Genomic DNA, 23,626 nt, shown 5'->3' with positions numbered 1-23,626 from the left:
ATACAACATTTTTAATCAATTAGGATTTTATATGCAAGCAATCATAATGTTTTATCCTCCTCACACAGTCCGTCTTTATTTCAGTGATTGATTGATTGATTGATTGTTTTTCTGTCTGATTATAAACCAAAGACGGAAACAAAAACAAAAGAGGAGTATTCTACGAACTATCCAATATGTTTGGAAAATAATGTTTACAATGCCCTGTTATCCTATCAGTTAACCTCCTGCCATTCAACACCTCCTAATGAATACAAATGTGTCAAAGCAAACCTCCAGACCATCAGACCATTGGGAGATGAGATGGGTGAATGAACTGTCTGCCCTCCTTCCTGATGTTAACAATCCCATAACAATCTCATACACACTCAAATGTACCCCAGAGATTACACACTGAAATGCACCCCAATATAAAGAGCTGCTCACATGTGTAAGACCTACGAACCTGTTTATATTGCACTTCTCTCTCTCTCTGTCTCTCTCTGTCTCTCTCTCTGTCTCTCTCTCTCTGTCTCTCTCTCTCTCTCTCTCTCTCTCTCTCTCTCTCTCTCTCTGTCTCTCTCTCTCTGTCTCTCTCTCTCTCCCTCTCTCTCTCTCTCTCTCTCTCTCTAAGCCTCCCAGGAAGTGTGGGGAGTATGAAAGAAGATAAATCTCCCATCCATCCCTAACAGTAAGTGACAGTCATGATGGCTAATCCTCTCCTCTCACTCCTCCGGTCTGTAGTTAGCCTTGTCTAAACACTAGTTTTCATGGTTATTGGACACCATCAGTGAGTGGATTGGCTGTGTCTGTAAACAAAACCACTTTATCTGAGATCCTGATCTGAGCAACAGTGACAACAACCTCTGACTCCCACTGATTACCTGACTGAGGTACACCCTGAAGGTTGCCTGGACAGGACCGTAAAGAAGAGGAGTGCTGATCTAGGATCAGATTCCCCCCTTTGTCCTCATAATCTCATTCATTAATGATCTAAAAGGCTGATCCTAGATCAGCACTAATAACCTGAGACACTGTGAATACAGCCCTGGGCTGATTGGTCAGAGTGTAACATACCTGAGAGCACACCTGATGTGGCTAACTACTGCTGTCCACTGGTTTAACAAATTGCTTTGTTTTTTGAGGACCACCCAACATCAATTATTAAGGATCTTCACCATATATTGAATGAATGCACTGCACATAGCTTGAGTAAGAAGATTTAAAGTTTTGGTCACTGAATCCTGAGATTTTCTAATATTCAATTTCTCTCATGGATTTATTTGGTTCCTAAAGACTTTCGTATCTGGTCCATTGTCTGATCAGAAATATGCACCCCTTAAATCAAAATTTGAACACAAAACAAATTTCAATTAAATAATATTGTTATTATTTTTTTATTGTTTATTATTTCTGTTATTATTTGTTATAATACTATAATATGATTAGAAATTAATAATATTACATTATTCCTGTCTTTTGTTACTTTTAATCCAAATAACTTTGAACATTAAATTGTCTAATTAAATATTAGTTACGGTAATTATATCTAAATATTTGAGAAACAAAAATCCCTATAATCAGTGGTGTAAAAATACTTTAAAGTACTACTAAGTAGTTTTTTGGGGTATTTGTACTTCACTTTACTATTTATATATTTTTTTTACTTTTACTCCACTACATTTCTAAAGAAAATAATGTACTTTTTACTCCATACATTTTATGGCACCTAAAAGTACTCGTTACATTTCGAATGCTTAGCAGGACAGGAAAATGGTCAAATTCACGCACTTCTCAAGAGAACATCCCTGGTTATCCCTACTGCCACTGATCTGGCAGACTCACTAAACACAAATGCTTCGTTTGTAAACTATGTCTGAGTGTTGAAGTGTGCCCCTGGCTATACGTACATTTAAAAATCAAGAAAATCGTGCCGTCCAGTTTGATTTATATAAGGAAAGTGCTTTTGATGCTTAAGTATATTTAAAAAAACAAATACTTTTAGACTTTTATTCAAGTCGTATTTTACTTTTACGTTAGTAATTTTCTGTTAATATATCTTTACTTTTACTCAAGTATGATAATTGGGTACTTTTTGCACCACTACTTATAATTAACTTTGAAACCACTCACGTCTTTGAATGATGTAAAACCTAAAACGAATGGTCAGGCAAAAGTGAAATAATTCTTGATTATAGGCCTATTTTATTAATAATTGCATACAACTTACACATTTAATTGAATTGACCCTATTATTATTATTATTATTATTATTAAACATATTAGACTATTGATCTCCTAACAACCTTATCGGAACATATATTATAAGAAAGTGCAATGGCTTCGATGTGTAAATGAATAAATGAATAAAAATAAACAATATAGTCTACTTTCACTGAATTAAAACATATCTTAGTGTTTTTTTTAAATCACTACTGGAAAAGGACGAAAAGTATGTATTTATGTTTTTTACAGGCTTTTTAATCTAGCGGCGGGTTCGACGCCTGGGTGCGTTGTTTTATGATTATTTTAATGCATCCAATCTCAGAAAATGTAGCAATAATGAATAGACCTATAAAATAACTATAGGTGGATGTTGAAACTTTGTCCTCTGCAAACAGTAGTTTCAGTCATTTGCATTGATCCTGTTTTTGTTGCTTTGTTGACGACCTTTTTAGACCTTTTTAGTTTCCTGAATAAATTACCATCCCTACCAACATGTTGCATGTTCAGGGATCATAAGGACATTTCTTCCATCACGGAACTATAGAGTGAGTTCTCAATTCTAATGCTTACAGTCATTGTAATTTAGCTCGTGCGTAATATGTCCCCATACGTGTGCAATAACAAGGATATGCACAAACATATGATATTATTTAAAATAATTTAGCAATATTCGTTAAATTAAAGTACTTGTTCGCTTACCTTGGAACCTGTGTCCGAGATATCTGTTTCGAAGAACCCACGGGTAGAAATTCAACGTGTCTCTCTGATGCGGGTTGAAGAAAGGCTGCGATGGAAGCTGGAGGGGATGCAGGGGCAGACCAGAGTTCCCTGTGTGTGTGCCCGGGTCAGGGAACATCATGTCTGGACTGCTGTATAAAGTCCTGCCGGAGTTCTGGAAACAACTCCCAAAGGGCGCCGGGTGAATTGATTCCGTGAACCTCAGCGCTGTCGGTCTGATCGGTTCGTCGCCGGTAGTTGAAGAGTTCACGTCTTTCCCAACCAGGGATTCGATGGTAAAACATTTCTTACTATGTTGGTACATGATCAAATAGGTTGTAGTTTATATATTTCTAATAATATATTCAATAACACTGTTATAAAACAGGTGATTCAGAAGAAAACCTCACAACAGAAGCAGTAGAACAGTTCCCGGGAAATCCATAACTCGCAGTTCCTTGCGCGTGCAAACCTCGTTGCCAGTATCAGTGGACGTCTGGAAGCGGGTTGCCAGTAGAGCCGGTTCAGTTGTCTCCGTCACTTGTCTCAGGATATCGTCGGGTTTTCTCTGCTGTAACAATATGCCAAAAATCAAGTTTCGGTTCTAGTTACCACTGCAACGTCAGATCTATTAGTCTGTGATTACTTTAGGTTTATGACAGCCTGGCTCTTGTCTCGGTCTCATCACTCCTGGAAACCATTGTTGGACTGTGCTGTATTAGGAGCCAGGATCAGTAGGCTAAGCCTTTGAGAAAGAGCCTGTCACTCGTCAGACTCAATACCTGGTCTCTACTGTCGGTGACAGAGGTGTGGTGGGCATGCGCAGATAAGACCGTGTAGCCTAGCGGATGACAGCCATTTTGTTAGTCTGAATGAGTGACTTATGCTCTATTGAATTGACTTGTGACTAATAATAGCCTATCCATATACGTTTATTTAAATGTTGCAAAGTGATATCATATTAAATCAGAAGCACCATAATATGAGATGTTCTTGTTAATGATTGACTAATTATAACTTACTCATAACAAGTTTATCATTCCCTATGTCCCGTCCCCCAAATGGTCCCTAAAATCTAGGAAATTAGCCTTGTAATAGAAAACCATTAAAAAAATTCTCACACAAATGAGTTGTTCTGCTATTTCCTATCTTATAGACCATATCTATTTCCTATCTTATAGCCCATATATTTTCCCTATCTTTTAGCCCACATCTTTTCCCTACATTATAGCCCATATCTGACAGTGGCACCTGTAGGTTTATTGATCAATTTAATTCTAGGTCAAAGATCAGACTAGTCATCAGACTAGTCCCTGATAATTCTAGGGATTAACTACAAAATATCTCTGAGGTTTACTATGACTTTTTTTTGTTAGTCAAGGTATCCAAAACCACTGATGACTGAAAATCATTTAAGTCCTTTACAGAATAGGCCTATAGATCTGATATTTGATACTCCTTTACAGAATAGGCCTATAGGTCTGCTAAATGGAAGTCCTTTACAGAATAGACCTATAGGTCTGCTAAATCAAAGTTCTTTACAGAATAGGCCTACAGGTCTGCTAAATGAAACTCCTTTTGAGAATAGGTCAGTTAAAGAGGTATTGTTTTACTAAGGTCAAAGGTCTGGGAAATATGTCCTCTTTACATTATGTCCAGGGTGCCTTACCTCCCTCTTTTGGTAGTTACCATCTTAGATGTTGTTGAGGGAGAGGAGGGGGTACCAGTAGATCAGAGGAACAGCCAGTCCCAGGAACCAAGGACAGATGTCAGTCCTTTCAGGGGAGAAATAATCAGGGACGAACCACAAAAGCCCCCTGCTTCCATCTTTCATGATCTGCTCTGTGGAAGCTGATGTGAACCACCAAGGGCCAAAGAGCCCTTTGAGTCCCTAAGGAGTTTACTCTCCACCCCTCTTGTCCCCTATACCGATCCCATACCGCCCAGTCCCCCTGTATAGAATTAATAGGTTTTACTGGCAGATCTAGCCCCGGAGCCTTTGATTCGGGTGGCCATTAACAACTATTAATTTTGCCTCTGGCAATTAATGACAGAATTTGCTGGTCTGAAAAGAGGGATTAAGCAGTTGGAGTTTTTGTAGGAACGCAGGGGTGTGAAGCTGAGTTAAAATGTGATTATTGTCCCCCTGCATGGTAGGCCTTGAATCAGCTAACTGGAGTTAAGTCCCTTTTACAAGGAATGAGGTTACTCTATTCAGAAAGGAACAGAAATAGGATGTGTTATAGGAAATGCCTGTCATTTATTTTACTATACATAGTAAGCTACAGTATAAAGGACATGAAAAACACGAGCAGTTTATAGAACTCTGATGAATGGAACATTCATGGAAAACATCAGGTCATTACAGATTACCTTCATGGTTTCAGTACATTGAATGAGAAATGGACTGAATAAAACAGTCCCCTTATTAAATATACATTGTTGTTGATGATACTAAATCAGTATTTTAATAATAACTTTATCAATTCAAATAGTTACAGTATTGCCCTAGTTAAGTACATTTGTCAAGGGTAAAGTTTAGTGGCATAATTTTGTCAAATCTTGTGCTGGTTTAATAATTTATTGTCATTTGCATTTAATTTGGTGGTGAATGAATGATTTCAAGTGAATGAATGAGTTACTTTGGGAGCTCTATTTTTTTGCATTTAATTAGGATCCCCAGTATCTGTTGGAAAAGTATCAGCTACTCTTCTTGGGATCCACACAAAATAGACAAGAACAGCTCAAGGACAGAACTACATACATTTATTTTTAAAGGGCACATGTAGCCTCCATGTCAATGCATTCATACGAACTACTATGTGGTCAATGCCCTCTAGTGGATTTTAATGGTCTCAGTAAAGGTCAGTGCGGGCTGAGTAAAAACTTTTACTTTTTAAGATAATATTGATATTCTGTTCAAATCAGATCTGGGATAGAATTCATAATATTCTCTATAATTACATATTTGCAAAAAAAATGTCTAATTAAATTCAACAATATTATTTTTAATTTTATTTACCCCGAATTTACTTTAACTTTATTAGTTATTAATAATGTTAATTAATTCCACACGTATTATTTTTAATAACTACATAATGGAAACTTCCATCTACTACCTAATTGCCATTTTTTTATTTTTTTTTATTTCACCTTTATTTAACCAGGTAGGCCAGTTGAGAACAAGTTCTCATTTACAACTGCGACATGGCCAAGATAAAGCAAAGCAGTGCGACACAAACAACAACACAGAGTTACACATGGAATAAACAAGCGTACAGTCAATAACACAATAGTAAAAAAAAAGGTATATGTACAGTGTGTGCAAATGGCGTGAGGAATTTAACCTTGAAGCATATTTAGGCTCAAATTGTGGAACATTTTGTGCCCTTATGGCTGTCGCTCTCTCTCCGGACGGTCTGATTTATTTACTCTCGCGGACAAACATTTCCTGTCGCTGTCAGCTCGAGTCCATAAAGGTCAATCAGGGAGAAGAATGTCAGTGTTGGGTCTGACTTTAAGCTTTTACCTCCACACACCTGGCTTCTAGGAACATAATACCTGGTTAAGTGAGGGCCAGTATGCCTGGAGCGACTTCTTAACCCATTGAAAACGAATAAACAGTCTGTAGTGGTCCATAATGCATTAGTCACTCAGTTTGGTGCTATATCTGCAGTCTTGTGTCCATCACACTATTGTCATCCGAGTATATTAGAATTAGTCGATTTGAATGATATATTTATGTAGCCTATAATTATTTGCAGAAAATAGTGTGTTCTTTAATAAATCCAAACTTGCTATTTTGGACACGGCCTTTCCTATGTATTTTTCATCATTTCACATCTATAAGCCTAAGGTTTATTTTTATTTTTTTAAATACAAGAGAATTACATATCAAGTAGCTAAAAAATATCAGTCAAAACAACAATATAGAGACAGTGATCAGTACAAAATATTCCACATTAAGAACAGAAACAACAGCAATATAGGAGGCTATGCCTATATCCTGGGTTCGGTACAAGGCTAGGCCTATATCCTGGGTTCGGTACAAGACTAGGCCTATATCCTGTGTTCGGTATATAGCTAGGCCTATATCCTGGGTTCGGTATAAAGCTAGGCCTATATCCTGGGTTCGGTACGTGGATAAATGCCGCCACATAAACTGAAAGGAAACCAATAAAAACTGCAGGTGTAAAAGGAATGCAGGGGAGAAAATTAAATCACATAAGGAATGTTGTGATATGGGGAATATGAAATACATTACACAAATTATATGGCTAAATCTTCAGTGACTCATAGCCTAGTTGTCAGCTGATGAGCACAAGCATACCATGCCAGGCCACGCAGTGGTAAAATATCGCCAATATTCTCTCTTGTTTGACAAAAATAAAAATTCAAGAATCACTATGAATGTGTGTGGTGGGCTCAAGGCATTTACTAATATAAAACATATTAAAAAAATACATCCATGACTCGTCATTGTCCACTGAAATCCACTCATCCTCCTCCTTGCTCAACTTTTCACCGTGAGCGTGTCTCTCCCGTACACCGACCATGTCCCCGTGGGCCTTCCTCCACCGCGTTCTCCTGTCCTGGAGCCAGACCTTGACCCGTGTCTCGGCCAGTCTCAGCGATGAGGCCAGAAGAATATTCTCGGTCCCGGTCATGTACCGCTGCTTACTGCACACCTCTTCTAGTTTAGTCAGCTGGTTGTCGGTGTGTCGATAGTGCGGGATCTCCACACGAAGGTTCCTCTATAGACTGTCCGGTTGTCCTGCAGAGAGAAAACAAACATTAGTTTGCTATATTTTCTTAATTATACATTATCCCAATGACCCCTATTCCGTATTCCATTTGGAATTAATAGAGAAGTCAGGTCATCAGTTTTACGAAACAATTCGAAGCGAGACCTATAATCTATGCTACTATCCCTTGGACCATAACAATAAAAGTCGGAAACATTTACGAGATAAATTCAACTTTAAATCTTACCGTTCTACAGAACTTGATTATAACCACTTAGACGCCTCTAGTAAACTGGGTGAAGTGAATGTGTCTCCAAAATGCGTCCAAGTCAGCATCGCCGGATGGTGCAGTGCGCCTCCGTCTGGTTGCTGGATGTGCATGGCTTGTTGTGCGGCTGCTTCCCCGGAAGGACCCACGGAATGAATCACTTCTATACTGAAGGATCGCGCTTTTTTTTGTCTGTGTTGTTGATAGAATCGTGTTTGTCAAGCACGAGATGTCTGTTGCTCCACCATAAAAAGGAAAGTATGATGGTAAGGAGAAAGATGATGTTCCGTTGAGGGATCTCGCGCTCAGGCTTCCTCTCGTCATGCTGCGCGGATGAGTGTGGCTCAATGTGGCCCCTTCTCCAGGCGGGAGGCGAGGACTTCATACCCCGCCTCAACAGATAGATCAGAGGGCCTGAGAGGTATTGTCGCATCGAGTCAGAAACTACTTTGAAGAGATTAGTGTAAACCTTTCCTGATGGGGCCTGTCCTAAACGGTGCCGTGTTCTGGTCGATCAAGAGCCGATGGATCAATTATGACCTGACAAAAGACTTCAGACAGGAGCTTTTACATGCGGGGCTGAAGTGACAAATCACCACAGTCATGATTCAGTAGACAAGCCTAAAGGTTTTCATTGTGATATTCAAATGATATCACGATCTAAATCGAAAACGAACGCCATTGGGTTTTGGGAAACGTCTGCCCCCAGAATTAGGCAAAGTTGCCATTGAGTGAGACATAGTTTGTGCTTATAAAATAAATATGCTATAGTCTTTTATCGCATATGGACAGGATTTATGGTAGCTTGCGCCCTCGGCTATTTAAATGCAATAATGAAACGTTTCATGGTCATGATGCAGAAATAGGCTCCGGCAGTCCTGAGCTGACTTTAAATGCATAACAAGTTATGCCTGATCTTATAAACGTAGAATACCATATACTACATTTCAGACAGGCTATTGTAGACTTCTGGGGCAGTGATACAAGTATCTAGTGGATTCAAAAATTGGCTTGTCTATAACCAGCGGGACAGTGCAGGGTTGACTTCAAAGGCAGTTTTACTGGACCAGGAAGATTAAAAACACACCTGGAATGACAGGCCAGTGGTCACTTTAAGCACCTGAAATCTAAACAAGAGGTGACACAACTTCATTTACACTGTCATGCAAAGTGCCATCAGTTATTAACGAACCCTTATTAGCATTTCCTCAGAAGGTTTCAACTGGAGCAAGTACTTTACAATTTCAATTATAGTGAGAAACGTCAACATAAAAGTCTAAGCACAATGGCCTGTCATACAGATCTTGAAATGGATCATGTTCAGTATTGAAAATACATACAGGTATGTTAATGATATGTACAATGAAGACATTTATAATGAGAATAAGACAATGTGCATGTTTTTCCCAGGGTTTTGAGTCATAACTTTACATAAATACTGAATATTGTACAAATACATTTTTCGGGTACCATTGACTTGTCGAATCATTCTAAAAGACATTGCAGCAGTATGATATATGGCCAAACTGTTGTAACATACGCTTGACATTACAGCAGTACGATACAGTTGAAGTCGGAAGTTTACATACACTTAGGTTGGAGTACTTAAGACTAGTTTTTCAACCACACCACAGATTGCTTGTTAAACAAACTATGGTTTTGGCAAGTCGGTTAGGACATCTACCTTGTAAAGGTAAAATAAATTGTGCATGACAAGTCATTTTTCCAAAAATTGTTTACAGACATATTATTTCAATTATAATTCACCTTATCAAGATTTCAGTGGGTCAGAAGTTTACATACACTAAGTTGACTGTGCCTTGAAAAAGCTTGGAAAATTCCAGAAAATGATGTCATGGCTTTAGAAGCTTCTGATAGGCTAATTGACATAATTTTAGTGAATTGGAGGTGTACCTGTGGATGTATTTCAAGGCCTACCTTCAAACTCAGTGCCTCTTTGCTTGAAATCATGGGAAAATCAAAAGAAATCAGCCAAGACCTCAGAAAAAAACATTGTAGACCTCTGCAAGTCTCGTTCTTCCTTGGGAGCAATTTCAAAACACCTGAAGGTACCACGTTCGTCTGTACAAACATTAGTACGCAAATATAAACACCTTGGGACCACACAGCTGTCATACCACTCAGGAAGGAGACGCGTTCTGTCTCCTAGAGATGAACGTACTTTGGCGTGAAAAGTGCAAATCAATTCCAGAACAACAGCAAAGGATCTTGTGAAGATGCTGGAAGAAACAGGTACAAAAGTATCTATATCCACAGTAAAAACAAGTCCTATATCGACATAACCTGAAAGGCCGCTCAGCAATGAAGAAGCCACTGATCCAAAACCTCCATATAAAAGCCAGACTACGGTTTGCAACTGCACATGGGGACAAAAATCGTACTTTTTGGAGAAATGTCCTCTGGTCTGATGAAACAAAATTAGAACTGTTTGGCCATAATAACCATTGTTATGTTTGTAGGAAAAATGGAGAGGCTTGCAAGCCAAAGAATACCATCCCAACCGTGTAGCACGGGGGTGGCAGCATCATGTTGTGGGGGTGCTTTGCTGCAGGAGGGACTGGTGCACTTCACAAAATAGATGGCATCATGAGGCAGGGAAATTATGTGGATATATTGAAGCAACATCTCAAGACAACAGTCAGGAAGTTAAAGCTTGGTCGTAAATGGACAATGACCCCAAGCATACTTCCAAAGTTGTGGCAAAAAGGCTTAAGGACAACAAAGTCAAGGTATTGGAGTGGTCATCACAAAGCCCTGAACTCAATCCCATAGAACATTTGTGGGCAGAACTGAAAGAGCATGTGTGAGTAAGGAGGCCTACAAACCTGACTCAGTTACACCAGCTCTGTCAGGACGAATGGGTCAAAATTCCCCCAACTTACTGTGGAAAGCTTGTGAAAGGCTACCCGAAACGTTTGACCCAATTTAAACACTTTAAAGGCAATGCTGCCAAATACTAATTGAGTGTATGTAAACTTCTGACCCACTGGGAATGTAATAAAATAAATGAAAGCTGAAATAAATCACTCTACTGTTATTCTGACGTTTCACATTATTAAAATAAAGTGGTGATCCTAACTGACCTAAGACAGGGCATTTTTTACTGGGATTGAATGTCAGAAAGTGTGAAAAACTGAGTTTAGATGTATTTGGCTAAGGTGTATGTAAACTTCCGACTTCAACTGTACGCTTGACATTACAGCAGTATGGTATATGGCCAAACTGTTGTAACATATGCTTGACATTACAGCAGTATGGTATATGGCCAAACTGTTGTAACATATGCTTGACATTACAGGAGTATGGTATATGGCCAAACTGTTGTAACATATGCTTGACATTACAGCAGTATGGTATATGGCCAAACTGTTGTAACATATGCTTGACATTACAGCAGTATGGTATATGGCCAAACTGTTGTAACATATGCTTGACATTACCTAAACATACTTTCATAATCTAGTTGTTCTCTGAAAACTTTATAAAGAACAACTGTAAACCTTAAAAGCTGATTTTACCATCAACAACAAACCCAAAAGGGCACTCTTAATACTCAACTCACTACCAGTTGAGTACATGATGGGTCACAATGGATACCGGATGAGAATACAGCGCTATGTACCATGGAGGTGGCATGCCAATCCCGGTGCATTACAATGTCAGAAAGAAAACCCTTTCATAGCAAACTAACTCTGATGATAAGACATGAATCCAGACAGTATAGCAGACTTCAACTGAAGGACAGGCAATGTTCCACTAGTACCACGCCCAGGAGCCAGACCACCCAACATCCCACTGCTGGTTGGTCCTGGTCGGTCACCTGGATAAACAGACACAAAGGCCTTTGCTTACGATTTCAGTACACCTTTCCTTTCGTGTGTCGTCAATATTGGCAAAGTGTCTGTAGTTTAAAAGAGCCTGAAGTTCGGCCTGCTTGAGATCCAGCCACTCACAGTTCTGAATGCAAGTCAGACGGCTACGCCGCAGTTCTAAAGGACCGCGTCATTTAGCTAGTTTATAAATACATTCCATCTCTCCGATGAGGGAAGGCGTTGCTGGGTTCAAAGGTCAAAGGCTCTTCTCTGGACCGGACAGAATATGGTACCCATGTCTCCTGGTACGGTTGTTTGTTTTAGCCATGTCCTCAGGACCAGAAACTGTCCCGAAGTAGCACAGTAAGCAGGGGTTAACAGCACCCCTCTGTAGCACCGGGGTCATATTCATTAGGGCACACAAAAACAAGTGTTTCTCATTGGAGAAGCTCAGGTAGTCCCTCCCTGTTTTAGTCGGTTTTATTTCGTTTGGTAGATAATGAACATAACCCAGATGAGAGGCAGCATAGGTCTATCATGGGGGCCATCTTAGTTCAACAGACACCAGGGAGTCTTGTCTGTGTCACACTCCAGTTTGGTGTTGAGGACAGTGACAGGGGCTCCACTAATAGTCAGCTCCTGTCTCGACTCCACCTTGTACTGCAAGTTAGTCAACCCGCCGTCAGGGTCAACCTTGAATTGTTCCTTCCAAAAAACGAGGAGAGAAAAACAACGTCAGTACTGTGATTAGAAATACAACCAAAGAGATCAATCCAGTATCCGTCTATCTGAGAATGCAACACATAGCAATACAACACGGTAGGAGGTTCCCAGTGAATGCATCTCCACCTGTTTTTGTGCAGCCACTCTCTTCTGGTCTCTCTTCCTCCAGGCAGGGTCATGGATGTGGCGAAAGGTTTTATACCCTGTTTTTATCCCACTGGGCCTGAAGAGCTGGCAAACAGAAAATGACAGATGGATTATATTATTCATAGTATTTAGAGACGTGGCGGTAGCCGTTTTGCTGATCTACATGCAAACGTACTCTTGAGTTGTTCTACTACGTAAGGTAGATGTGTCAGATACTGATGGTAATGGGGCGGCAGGGTAGCCTAGTGGTTAGAGCGTTGGACAAGTAACCGAAAGGTTGCAAGTTCAAATCCCCGAGCTGACAAGGTACAAAATCTGTCGTTCTGCCCCTGGATAGGCAGTTAACCCACTGTTCCTAGGCCGTCATTGAAAAGAAGAATTTGTTCTTAACTGACTTGCCTAGTAAAATAAAGGTAAAATAATAAAATAATAATCATTCAATGGCTTTATCATTATTTTGCGAGTATTTTCAGGGATTAACCCAAATTCTTAGCGATCTCTTGTCTCTTTTTGACACGTAAAGGACAGTCCTGGTTTACCTGTAATCCAGCAGTTCTTAGTCTCCTGTAGAATTCATCGTCTTCTCTCCCCCATCCCCAGAACCGGTTGGACATGCCGTTGCACTTTAGGAACACAGAACATGACACAGCTAAAACACCACAATCATACAACTATTATGATCTATCCTGATGCCGAGTCACTTCACCCTGCCTTCATGTACATATCTCGGCACATTGATCTGGTACTGGTATTCCCTGTATATAGCTACATTTTTGTTTATTTTATTTCTCTTGTGTTACTATTTTTAAACTCTGCATCATTGGTAAGGGCTCTTAAGTAAGCATTTCACAGTAATGTCTACTAGAGGCCGACCGATTATGATTTTTCAACGCTGATACCGATACCGATTATTGGAGGACCAAAAAAAAGCTGATGCCGATTAATCGGACGATTTTTAACTTTTTTTTTGTAATAATGACAATTACAACAATACTGAATGAACACTTATTTTAACTTAATATAATACATCAATAAAATCAATTTAGCCTCAAATAAATAATGAAACATGTTAAATTTGATTTAAATAATGCAAAAACAAAGTGTTGCAGAAGAAAGTAAAAGTGCAATATGTGCCATGTAAAAAAGCTAACGTTTAAGTTCCTTGCTCAGAACATGAGAACATATGAAAGCTGGTGGTTCCTTTTAACATGAGTCTTCAATATTCCCAGGTAAGAAGTTTTAGTTTGTAGTTATTATAGGACTATTTGTCTCTATACGATTTGTATTTCATTAACGTTTGACTATTAGATATTCTTATAGGCACTTTAGTATTGCCAGTGTAACAGTATAGGTTCCATCCCTCTCCTCGCCGCTACCTGGGCTCGAACAAGGAACACATCGACAACAGCCACCCTCGAAGCAGCGTTACCCATGCAGAGCAAGGGGAACAACCACTCCCAAGTCTCAGAGCAAGTGACGTCACCGTTTGAAACGCTATTAGCGCGCACCCCGCTAACTAGCTAGCCATTTCACATCGGTTACACCAGCCTGTTCTCGGGAGTTGATAGGCTTGAAGTCATAAACAGAGCTGCTGGCAAAACGCACGAAAGTGCTGTTTGAATGAATGCTTACGAGCCTGCTGCTGCCTACCATCGCTCAGTCAGACTGCTCTATCAAATCATAGACTTAATTATAACATGATAACACACAGAAATACGAGCCTTAGGTCATTTAATATGGTCGAATCCGGAAACTATCGTCTCGAACACAAAACGTTTATTCTTTCAGAACCGTTCCGTATTATATCTGACGGGTGGCATCCCTAAGTCTAAATATTGCTGTTACATTGCACAACCTTTAATGTTATGTCATAATTACGTAAAATTCTGGCAAATTATTTCGCAATGAGCCAGGTGGCCCAAACTGTTGCATATAACCTGACTCTGCGTGCTATGAAAGCAAGAGAAGTGACACAATTTTACCTGGTTGATATTGCCCGTTAACCTTTCTTTTAGTTAAATATGCAGGTTTAAAAATATATACTTCTGTGTATTGATTTTAAGAAAGGCATTGGTGTTTATGGTTAGGTACACGTTAGGTACAGTCCTTTTTCGCGAATGCGCACCGATTTATATGCAACGCAGAACACGCTAGATAACCTAGTAATATCATCAACCATGTGTAGTTAACTAGTGATTATGATTGATTGATTGTTTTTTATAAGAAGTTTAATGCTAGCTAGCAACTTACTTTGGCTTCTTACTGCATTCGTGTAACAGGCAGGCTCCTCGTGAGGCAGGTGGTTAGAGCGTTGGACTAGTTAACCGTAAGGTTGCAAGATTGAATCCCTGAGCTAACAAGGTAAAAATCTGTCGTTCTGCCCCTGAACAAGGCAGTTCACCCACCGTTCCTAGGCCGTCATGGAAAATAAGAATGTGTTCTTAAATTAACTGACTTGCCTCGTTAAATAAAGTTGTAAAAAAAAAATCTGTGTCCAAAAATACCGATTTCCTATTGTTATGAAAACTTGAAATCGGCCAATCCGATTAATTAAGACCTCTAATGTCTACACCAGTTGTATTCAGTGCATGTGACAAATCATTTTATTTTAGTATGTACATGGGTAAAGAAAAAAAAAACATATTGGAGCTTTGAAGTGCTGTCTATTATTATGGATAATGAATGATTAACTTAACAATTGGCTAACCTACCATGTGATAATGCTGTTTGGTGAGCAGCAGGATTCCTCCCACGTATGTCTTGTAGTGATACAGGGGGTGCAGCTCTGGTGAGGCCACGTGGAACGGGCCCTCCTCTGGGAAACCATAGTCCAGAGCTTCATTCAGAGGTAACAAGTCCACATCATGCATGGCCATGTAATCAGTGTCGTTACCACTCTCCATGTAACCAACGTTAATGAGAGAGGCTCTGTTGAACCTGCGGTGAGATATGGGTGGAACTCATTATTTACTTCCAGGAGGAGTCAATATTTCTTTGGTAAGGCGCAAATCAACTAGGCACACATCCAGACTATAGTTCCCCTGTGCCAAGCAGAATTCATCAACAACCATTGGACTGAAATAGAATAGAACAGGATAGAACAGAATAGAATATGTTGTGGCCTTCAGATTAGACAACACTTCTGTTGTAGGCCTAATGACTAACAGGGCAAAATAACATCTTCCATCACTTACCGATAGTGATCCATCTGGTTGATTACAAAGATCTTATGCAGTATTTTCTTGTTGTTCAAGAAGGTGTGCATGAAGGGGACAAACACCAGCAGCTCCTCAAACCTCTCCCTGAAAGGTATCAGGAGAGCCAGCTTGTGAGGACCCCAGGAAGGGTCGTCCGCAGCGGATGCCTGTCTCTCCAGAGGACAGGGCTGATGGAGGAGGCGTCTGTCATCCCCTCCAACCCGGCTCATGTCTCCTGTACAGCTGAGTTGGAGCCATAGGAGGGAGACCAGTACCAGCACCACACACAGACCAAATAGTTTGTAGACTGTGCATTTCCCAGAACAGAATCTGAAAGTAGAAGTAATAGCAAGTCTCATATTGAGCAATGTAGTATAGTCAATCAATGCTATGATGCACACCTTCACCAAAGTGAGCGGTTTAGTAGCTGAAAGACACATCACATTGCCATTGGAAAACAGCTAATAGTTAAAATGTTTCAATAAGTCAAGTTAGGCATTAGTATTGTACATTAAAACGCTTGCACAACCAAACCCATACACACTGTATGCATTGGCTACGTCCAGATTACAAGGAATGGCTGATTTAAAAATATTATCGTGCAATTTTACCAGAAAACAAACTAAAATCAATGCACCAACATGATTTCACACAACAAAATCTGAGAGCAACACACTTCTATTGTAGTCAACTACTCACTGATTACGCTCTTCTGGACGAGGTGCTTTTGGTGTTTCATTTCTTTGAGGTTGAACAATACCAAGAAATGATGTGAAATATTTGAACCATCTTCAACACCTGACTGCAATCCATCTACACCGGCTGCATTCTCACACGTTTTTGAGAAATAGGCTAGTGGCCCAATGTAATAGAGATTTAGGCTTTAGTGTACCTACAGTAGTAGTGTATTTTTTATGATTCACATAGGCCTCACTAGTAGATTAAAAAATGACATTTTTCTAGTTTACTAATGTCTTGAAATGCATACATCTGTTCCCTCGTCTAGCCTAATCAGTCTAGGATTGGATAATCTCTCATTGTTAACATTAGAGATACCGAATACCGTTATGTTTTACCTTCTGTCTTCTTTGAAATAGAGGACTGGTTTTCTTCTTGATGAATACATCATTTTCAAAGTTGCAAATGACAACAGCTTCAAGGTTGCACAGAAGTTAGCTACTCGTGAAACAAGAGAATGTTGTTGTCGTGATTCTACAATCGAACTTCCCCATTCTTCCTGGCTCTCTCCTTTGCAGTCGGATTTCGATGCCCAACTGATATTCTTGTCATATTTTTCCTCGAAATGTCACAATATGCCTTTGGTTACTGACATTCCGTGTCCATTTTCTTGTTACATTGGCAAAGCTTTAGCTTGACGCTGGCTAATGACTAGTGAGCTGTCTAGCAGGGGAGTAATAATTAGTCCAAACTGTTGTAAACAGTTTTACAGCTAAAACGAGTGTTTATATTGGACACATTCGGGTAGGTCCAGTCCCGTTCCCTTCCGTTTAAGAAACGTTTTGCAACAGAATCAGCGTAATGAAGACGCCCCGGGTGGACACGTGGCAACACAGAGGAGCAAGGGAAATGTTGTTCCTACCCTCCATGACCTACTGCACAGTGAAACCCGTGGCTTTCGGGAAACAAAAGAAGTCTAGCAACAAACTATACAAATTTAATTTGTTTCAATAATTAACGGTGTGTTTCACACACTACCATACGAAAGTTACATTGACATCATTCGTTAGTTGACTAAAGCGCTTCTACTCAAGAAAATATCACAACCTGTTTTTCTAAAGTTCGCCTAAGATATTGCTCCGGGAGAAACATGATCAAGACGAAACATTCCTATGCATTTGGGGAACTATAGAACGCATTCACTATGGATGGACCATCGTCTAATCTATTTTTGTTAGGCAAAGTGTCTAGGGAAATAGTAATTCAATCTCGCTAGCCAAAGGTCACAAAACTTTATATTTGAGTGCAATTTAGACAAGTTTTCAAATTGACAGAATCTGAAATATCCCCACCCAAAATAAACCATTAAAATCAATTAAATTAATTTCATACTCAACCTCTTGACATCTAACCATAACAAAAGGCAACAAAAACACCAATGATGAACTAACACAATTAGGAATCATTTTAGGAACATTAAGGATAAACAAAAAACAGATTAACTGAACAAAACATTTTTTGCAAAAATTATCCAGTATAGTTCTTGTTTTATGATAGACAAGAAGCAAAGACTGCTTTCTGGCTAAATACTTTAAGTGTACAATTGATGTTTACCCACGAAACAACTCCTTGTATATGATGAGACCCGGAGCAAACTGTTAAACTGGACAGCAGTTCTTTATTGAATTAAATCAGTGTCTTCAAAACTCTACTTGAGAATTTGGAGAAAGGAAATGGACAAAACAGAAGCCAAAAACACCATCTCTCCTGGTTCACTTAGATATGCAGTATAGATGGAAAAAAAACAAGCAAATCTCTTTAAATCAATATTTACTTAACCATCATCAAGTCAATGGATTGTGATAAGTGAACATATTTGGCAGTGTATTCAGCAAGTTAGGGAGAAACTGTGAACTGCTCACTTAATTAAGCAAATGCATAGCTAGTATTTCACATTACTTTTTCTTCTTCCATAGAACTACCATATTAACAGACACTACCACCACCCTTTAACTAAAATGTCATGTTTCTTGTCTCACTTTCGAGCTTTATAAAATGGACCATTAAATAAAACACAGACAGAGCCCGTATTCAGAAAGCGTCTCAGAATAGAAGTGCTGAGCTAGAATCAGCGTTTGACTTTTAAATCAAAATGAATAGCAAGGGGTAACAGATACTAGATCAGCAAGCCTACTCCAGGGTGCTTTGTGAATACAGATACTGGCTAACAAGACAGGAGAAGGTTCCAAATTTTCAAGATCTCCATAAAAAAAAAAAAAATGCTGGATGTCTTTCTGTTTCTAAACACACAGACAATGACTGACACTAAATACATCAGGGGTTGAAACGTAAATTAATTTGAATGTAAATAAAAACATCCAGATACAAAGACCAGTATGCACACATGACCAAAAATACATTTCATAAATCAAGTCACAATCTGTTGTACAGCTCTAAACTAAAACAGGTGCTCTCAGCTAGTAACAAAAACCCCATTACAATGCAGGTAGAGTGAGAACATCGTCTAATTCGTTTGGAAACACACCTGTTATTTTGAGAGAGAAGATGCAGCCTATAATATGACTGACTGTCACAAACAGAAATATATTATGGGGGGGGGGGGGGGGCAGCATGTGTTGAACAAAAAATACAAGTGGTTTTAACTTTCCGAAGAACAATGTTTGATATCATCAATAGTAAAAAAAAAAAAAAACTTTTTTCCCAGCCTAAAATAAAACATTATGTAGAGGATCATAAATAAAACTAATTGCAGACTGATACCTTATAGAAACAGGGAATATCAAGGTCATAAAAGGGTCTTAAAAATCCAAAAGCAGAACCCTATCAAAATGCAAAGTAATTGGGTGGTTTTCACTGATAGGATGGTAACTTCACCAGTCTGCACATATACTTCTGGGAGCAAACACACATTCTGACTGATGTTTGAGTACTGCATTCAGACCAGAGTTGGGTTCATTTCACTTATCAATTCAGGAAGTGAATTTAAAACCAGAATTGATTAATGAAAAATGCCTCATAGAAAACAATGGGAGAATTTTCAATTGAATAGAGTTAAAGTTCACTTCCTGAATTTACTGATTTGATCCCCAACCCGGACTCAGGTAAACAACAAAATGAGAGTGCAGGCCTACACTAATTTCTTGGCTTCGAAGAAACTCTTGAGATGTCTCATCTGCCAGAAGCCAATGGCCACCAGGATCAATGTCTGAACGATGGACCACCACAGAACCCTCTGGTTTGTGCTCTCACTGGTCTGCCTGAAGCGCTCCTCACGGTACTGAAAAAGACATAGCAATTATAAATACAAATAGTAGCACACAAGCCAAGGGAATCAATATCTGAACTCGAGGTAAATATGGAGGTAAATATGGAATTCAGTAAATGTCTTAAATCAAACTGCCTTGAAAAGACTGGTATTTTAAGGAGAAAACATTGCACCAAATGGTTTGTTTCGCGTTCATTCCGCTCATTGTGTTTTACCGACCACCTGTCGGTAGACGTCTGACTGGCATTATTTTAGTATTTTTCTACATGTAGAATCGGTTTGTAAATTACAGCCAGCTCTCTTTTCAGAGGTGCCAAGGACTCATGGCAAGCAAACACTACCAGTGTGTCCAGGGCTTTACTCAAGAGGACAGCTGATGTAGACTTGAGTTAGAATTGGGCTCCCAAGTGACACAGCGGTCTAAGCAGTGCTAGAGGCTTACCTACAGACCCTGGTTAGATCCCGGGCTGTATCACAACCAGCCGTCATCGGAAGTCCCATAGAGCGGGGCACAATTGGCACAGCGTCATATTACGGACATATTCAATCAATCCTTATCCCAGTCTGCTGTTCCCACATGCTTCATGAGGGCCACCATTGTTCCTGTTCCCAAGAAAGCTAAGGTAACTGAGCTAAACGACGAGCACTCACTTCCGTCATCATGAAGTGCTTTGAGAGACTAGTCAAGGACCATATCACCTCCACCCTACCTGACACTCTAGACCGACTCCAATTTGCTTACCGCCCCAATAGGTCCACAGACCACGCAATCGCAACCACACTGCACAAACCAATCTGGACAAGAGGAATACCTATGTGAGAATGCTGTTCATCGACTACAGTTCAGCATTTAATACCATAGTACCCTCCAAACTCGTCATCAAACTCGAGACCTTGGGTCTCGACCATGCCCTGTGCAACTGGGTACTTGACTTCCTGACAGACTGCCCCCAGGTGGTGAGGGTAGGTAACAACATCTCCACCCCGCTGATCCTCAACACTGGGGCCACACAAGGGTGCGTTCTGAGCCCTCTCTAGTACTCCCTGTTCACCCACAACTGGTTGGCCATGCACACTTCCAACTCAATCATCAAATTTGCGGACGACACTACAGTGGTAGGCTTGATTACCAACAACAACGAGACAGCCTACATGGAGGAGGTGAGGGCCCTCGGAGTGTGGTGTCAGGAAAATAACCTCACACTCAACATCAACAAAACAAAGGAGATGATTGTGGACGTCAGGAAACAGCAGAGGGAGCATCCCCCCATCCACATCGACGGGACAGTAGTGGAGAAGGTAGTAAGTTTTATGTTCCTCTGTGTACACATCACGGACAAACTGAATTGGTCCACCCACACAGACAGCGTGGAGAAGAAGGCGCAGCAGCGCCTCTTCAACCTCAGGAGGCTGAAGAAATTCAGCTTGTCACCAAAAGCACTCACAAACTTCTACAGATGCACAATCGAGAGCATCCTGTCGGGCTGTATCACCGCCTGGTACAGCAACTGCTCCGCCCACAACCATAAGGCTCTCCAGAGGGTAGTGAGGTCTGCACAACGCATCACCGGGGGTAAACTACCTGCCCTCCAGGACACCTACACCACCTGATGTCACAGGAAGGCAATAAAGATCATCAAGGACAACAACCACCCGAGCTACTGCCTGTTCACCCCGCTATCATCCAGAAGGCGAGGTCAGTACATGTGCATCAAAGCAGGGACTGAGAGACTGAAAAACAGCTTCTATCTCAAGGCCATCAGGCTGTTAAACAGCCACCACTAACATTGAGTGGCTGCTGCCAACATTATGACTCAACTCCAGCCACTTCAATAATGGAAATTGATGGAAATTGGTGTAAAAAATGTATCACTAGCCACTTTAAACAATGCCACTTAATATAATGTTTACATACCCTACATTACTCATCTCATATGTATATACTGTACTCCATACCATTGCCTATGCCGCTCTGTACCATTACTCATTCATATATCTTTATGTACATATTCTTTATCCCTTTACACTTGTGTGTATAAGGTAGTAGTTGTGGAATTGTTAGGTTAGATTACTTGTTGGTTATTACTGCATTGTCAGAACTAGAAGCACAAGCATTTCGCTACACTTGCATTAATATCTGCTAACCATGTGTATGTGACAAATAAAATTTGATTTGGGTTAGGCTGGAGTAGGCTGCCGTGGTAAAGAATAATTTGTTCTTAACTGACTAGTTAAATAAAGGTTCAATTTAAAAAAACATTTAAAAATGTACTCACCCTCTGATAGTTCTGCTCCTTCTGGATCTGGTCCACTTGCTCCACCAGCTGTCTCACTCTCAGCTGCAGCTCTGTCAGCTTGTCTTTGGCTGCAATCTCTGCATAGTTATTGGTGTGCTCTCCCACTTGGATGTCCAGGTGAACTCTCTGAGGGTGGTTCACAGCAATTCAGAGGAGCATAAACATGGGTATTTTCAAAACACTTACACCCCCCCGCCCCCATCCCATATTGTATCCTGCCATCAGCTTTTCTTATTGACCCACATTGTGAGTGCAATAGCCTTTCCCCCCCACATTTGTCACACTAATGTACTTACAAGCATTCCTCCAGCGAAGAGGGCAAACTTGGAAGAGTTGGAGTGAAGGCATATCTGATGTTCTCCTGGGGTGTGAGAAGTGAAGGTGAATCTTCCCTCCGAGCCGTATTGACGCGACAGGATCACCTAGAGTCCAGATAAGAAAACACACAGGAAGCAACACTTTTTCAGTATAATTACTATTCAATTCAATGTAGCTTGGTTTTTAATTATTCTCACAGGCTTCTCTCAGAGAATACCATATGATGTGAATGATACTGGTTGCAGAGTGTAGCATCCTACCTTCTCATCAGGGTCTTTCACCTCAACAAACATCCCCAGGCCCTGTGTGGCAGGAAGGTACTCTTCTTTCTGTTTGTCGTACAATTGTGTACGATAGTTTCCTTAAAAAAAGAGACAAAAATGTAATGGTTTACACATGCCAGCCAATGACTGCTTCTACCGGTCTTATCCTTACAAGTGCCTAGCTAGAGGGTAAACTGATAGGGTCAGGGGTCGTTTCAGGACCTACAATATGGAAGGTACGAAAGTAACATGTAGTTACACTAGACATGGTTTATATTTATTAAAAGTATCCACATCATGATAGTTGTAGCTAGTTGAGGACATCAATATGACAAGTTTTTGTTAGATATAACTGCACTGTTGGAGCTAGAAACATGAGCATTTCACACCTGCGATAACATCTGCAAATGTGTACGCCACTAATAAAATTGTATAGCTAACGTTAGCTAGCTGGTTAACTTAGTTAGCTAACATGCTCATGAATTTGATAAGCTAGTTAGCCAAGTCTGTCAACAAGTCAACTGAAAAGTTTACAGACACATTTAATGTTGGCTGGCTAGCTTTCTAGCTAACTAACTAGATTGCTGGTTAACGTTAGCTGACTTCCCGAGGCTAAATAGCATAGCAATCCCAAGATAACGTTACTGACCGATGATCATGGTTTCATCCGGAATTTCCTCTATGAAGCATTTCTTCTCAGTCTCCCCGATGTGAAAGTACAGCGAGGAGACAAAGGTGTAATAAACGTTCAAAAACAAAACTAACAACACACAAGACTGCATTTTGACTGCCACCATCTTCCAGGCGATGAAAGACGAAGGATGTTGTGATCTGAGTCTGCGCGGACACCAATGCCACGTAACCTATCGCTTATCATCGTCCAATCAACACTCGAGTTAGACTTGTGGTTATGGTAGTTCCAAGTAATGTTCTTCCGGTTTCATGATTA

At 40.1% G+C, this 23,626-nt stretch overlaps 3 protein-coding genes across 4 annotated transcripts in view; all 3 read right to left on the bottom strand.

The window, feature by feature from the left end:
• LOC135527138 (homeobox protein EMX1-like) overlaps window positions 1-3,696 on the bottom strand; it is a 30,402-nt gene extending 26,706 nt beyond the window's left edge. Inside the window, exon 1 of the mRNA XM_064955783.1 lies at window positions 2,905-3,696. Within this exon, the coding sequence (XP_064811855.1) occupies window positions 2,905-3,247 (343 nt within the window). The 5' untranslated portion in view covers window positions 3,248-3,696. The remainder of the gene's footprint in view (window positions 1-2,904) is intronic.
• Window positions 3,697-8,970: 5,274 nt separating this feature from the next.
• On the bottom strand, window positions 8,971-17,357 carry LOC135526738 (beta-1,4-galactosyltransferase 7-like). 2 transcript variants are annotated; one of them, XM_064955358.1, is made up of 7 exons: window positions 16,912-17,138; window positions 16,535-16,576; window positions 15,833-16,165; window positions 15,350-15,575; window positions 13,178-13,261; window positions 12,618-12,722; window positions 8,971-12,473 (listed from the first exon to the last, which is right to left on the bottom strand). In XM_064955358.1, exons 1-7 carry the CDS (start codon window positions 16,962-16,964, stop codon window positions 12,318-12,320), a joined length of 999 nt encoding a protein of 332 aa, XP_064811430.1. In that variant the 5' UTR covers window positions 16,965-17,138; the 3' UTR covers window positions 8,971-12,317. The 2 variants fall into 2 exon arrangements, with proteins under 2 accessions (XP_064811430.1, XP_064811429.1); XM_064955357.1 differs by lacking the exon at window positions 16,535-16,576 and having other exon boundaries at window positions 16,912-17,357.
• Window positions 17,358-18,171: 814 nt separating this feature from the next.
• Window positions 18,172-23,512, bottom strand: LOC135526739 (transmembrane emp24 domain-containing protein 9-like). Its single transcript, XM_064955359.1, has 5 exons — window positions 23,327-23,512; window positions 22,675-22,775; window positions 22,393-22,518; window positions 22,076-22,222; window positions 18,172-19,811 (listed from the first exon to the last, which is right to left on the bottom strand). Exons 1-5 carry the CDS (start codon window positions 23,472-23,474, stop codon window positions 19,662-19,664), a joined length of 672 nt encoding a protein of 223 aa, XP_064811431.1. The 5' UTR covers window positions 23,475-23,512; the 3' UTR covers window positions 18,172-19,661.
• Window positions 23,513-23,626: the final 114 nt, after the last annotated feature.

This window comes from Oncorhynchus masou, chromosome 32 (genome assembly GCF_036934945.1).
Source record: "Oncorhynchus masou masou isolate Uvic2021 chromosome 32, UVic_Omas_1.1, whole genome shotgun sequence".
NCBI classification, from domain to species: Eukaryota; Metazoa; Chordata; class Actinopteri; order Salmoniformes; family Salmonidae; genus Oncorhynchus; species Oncorhynchus masou.
This window is presented reverse-complemented; position numbering and strand designations above follow the sequence as displayed.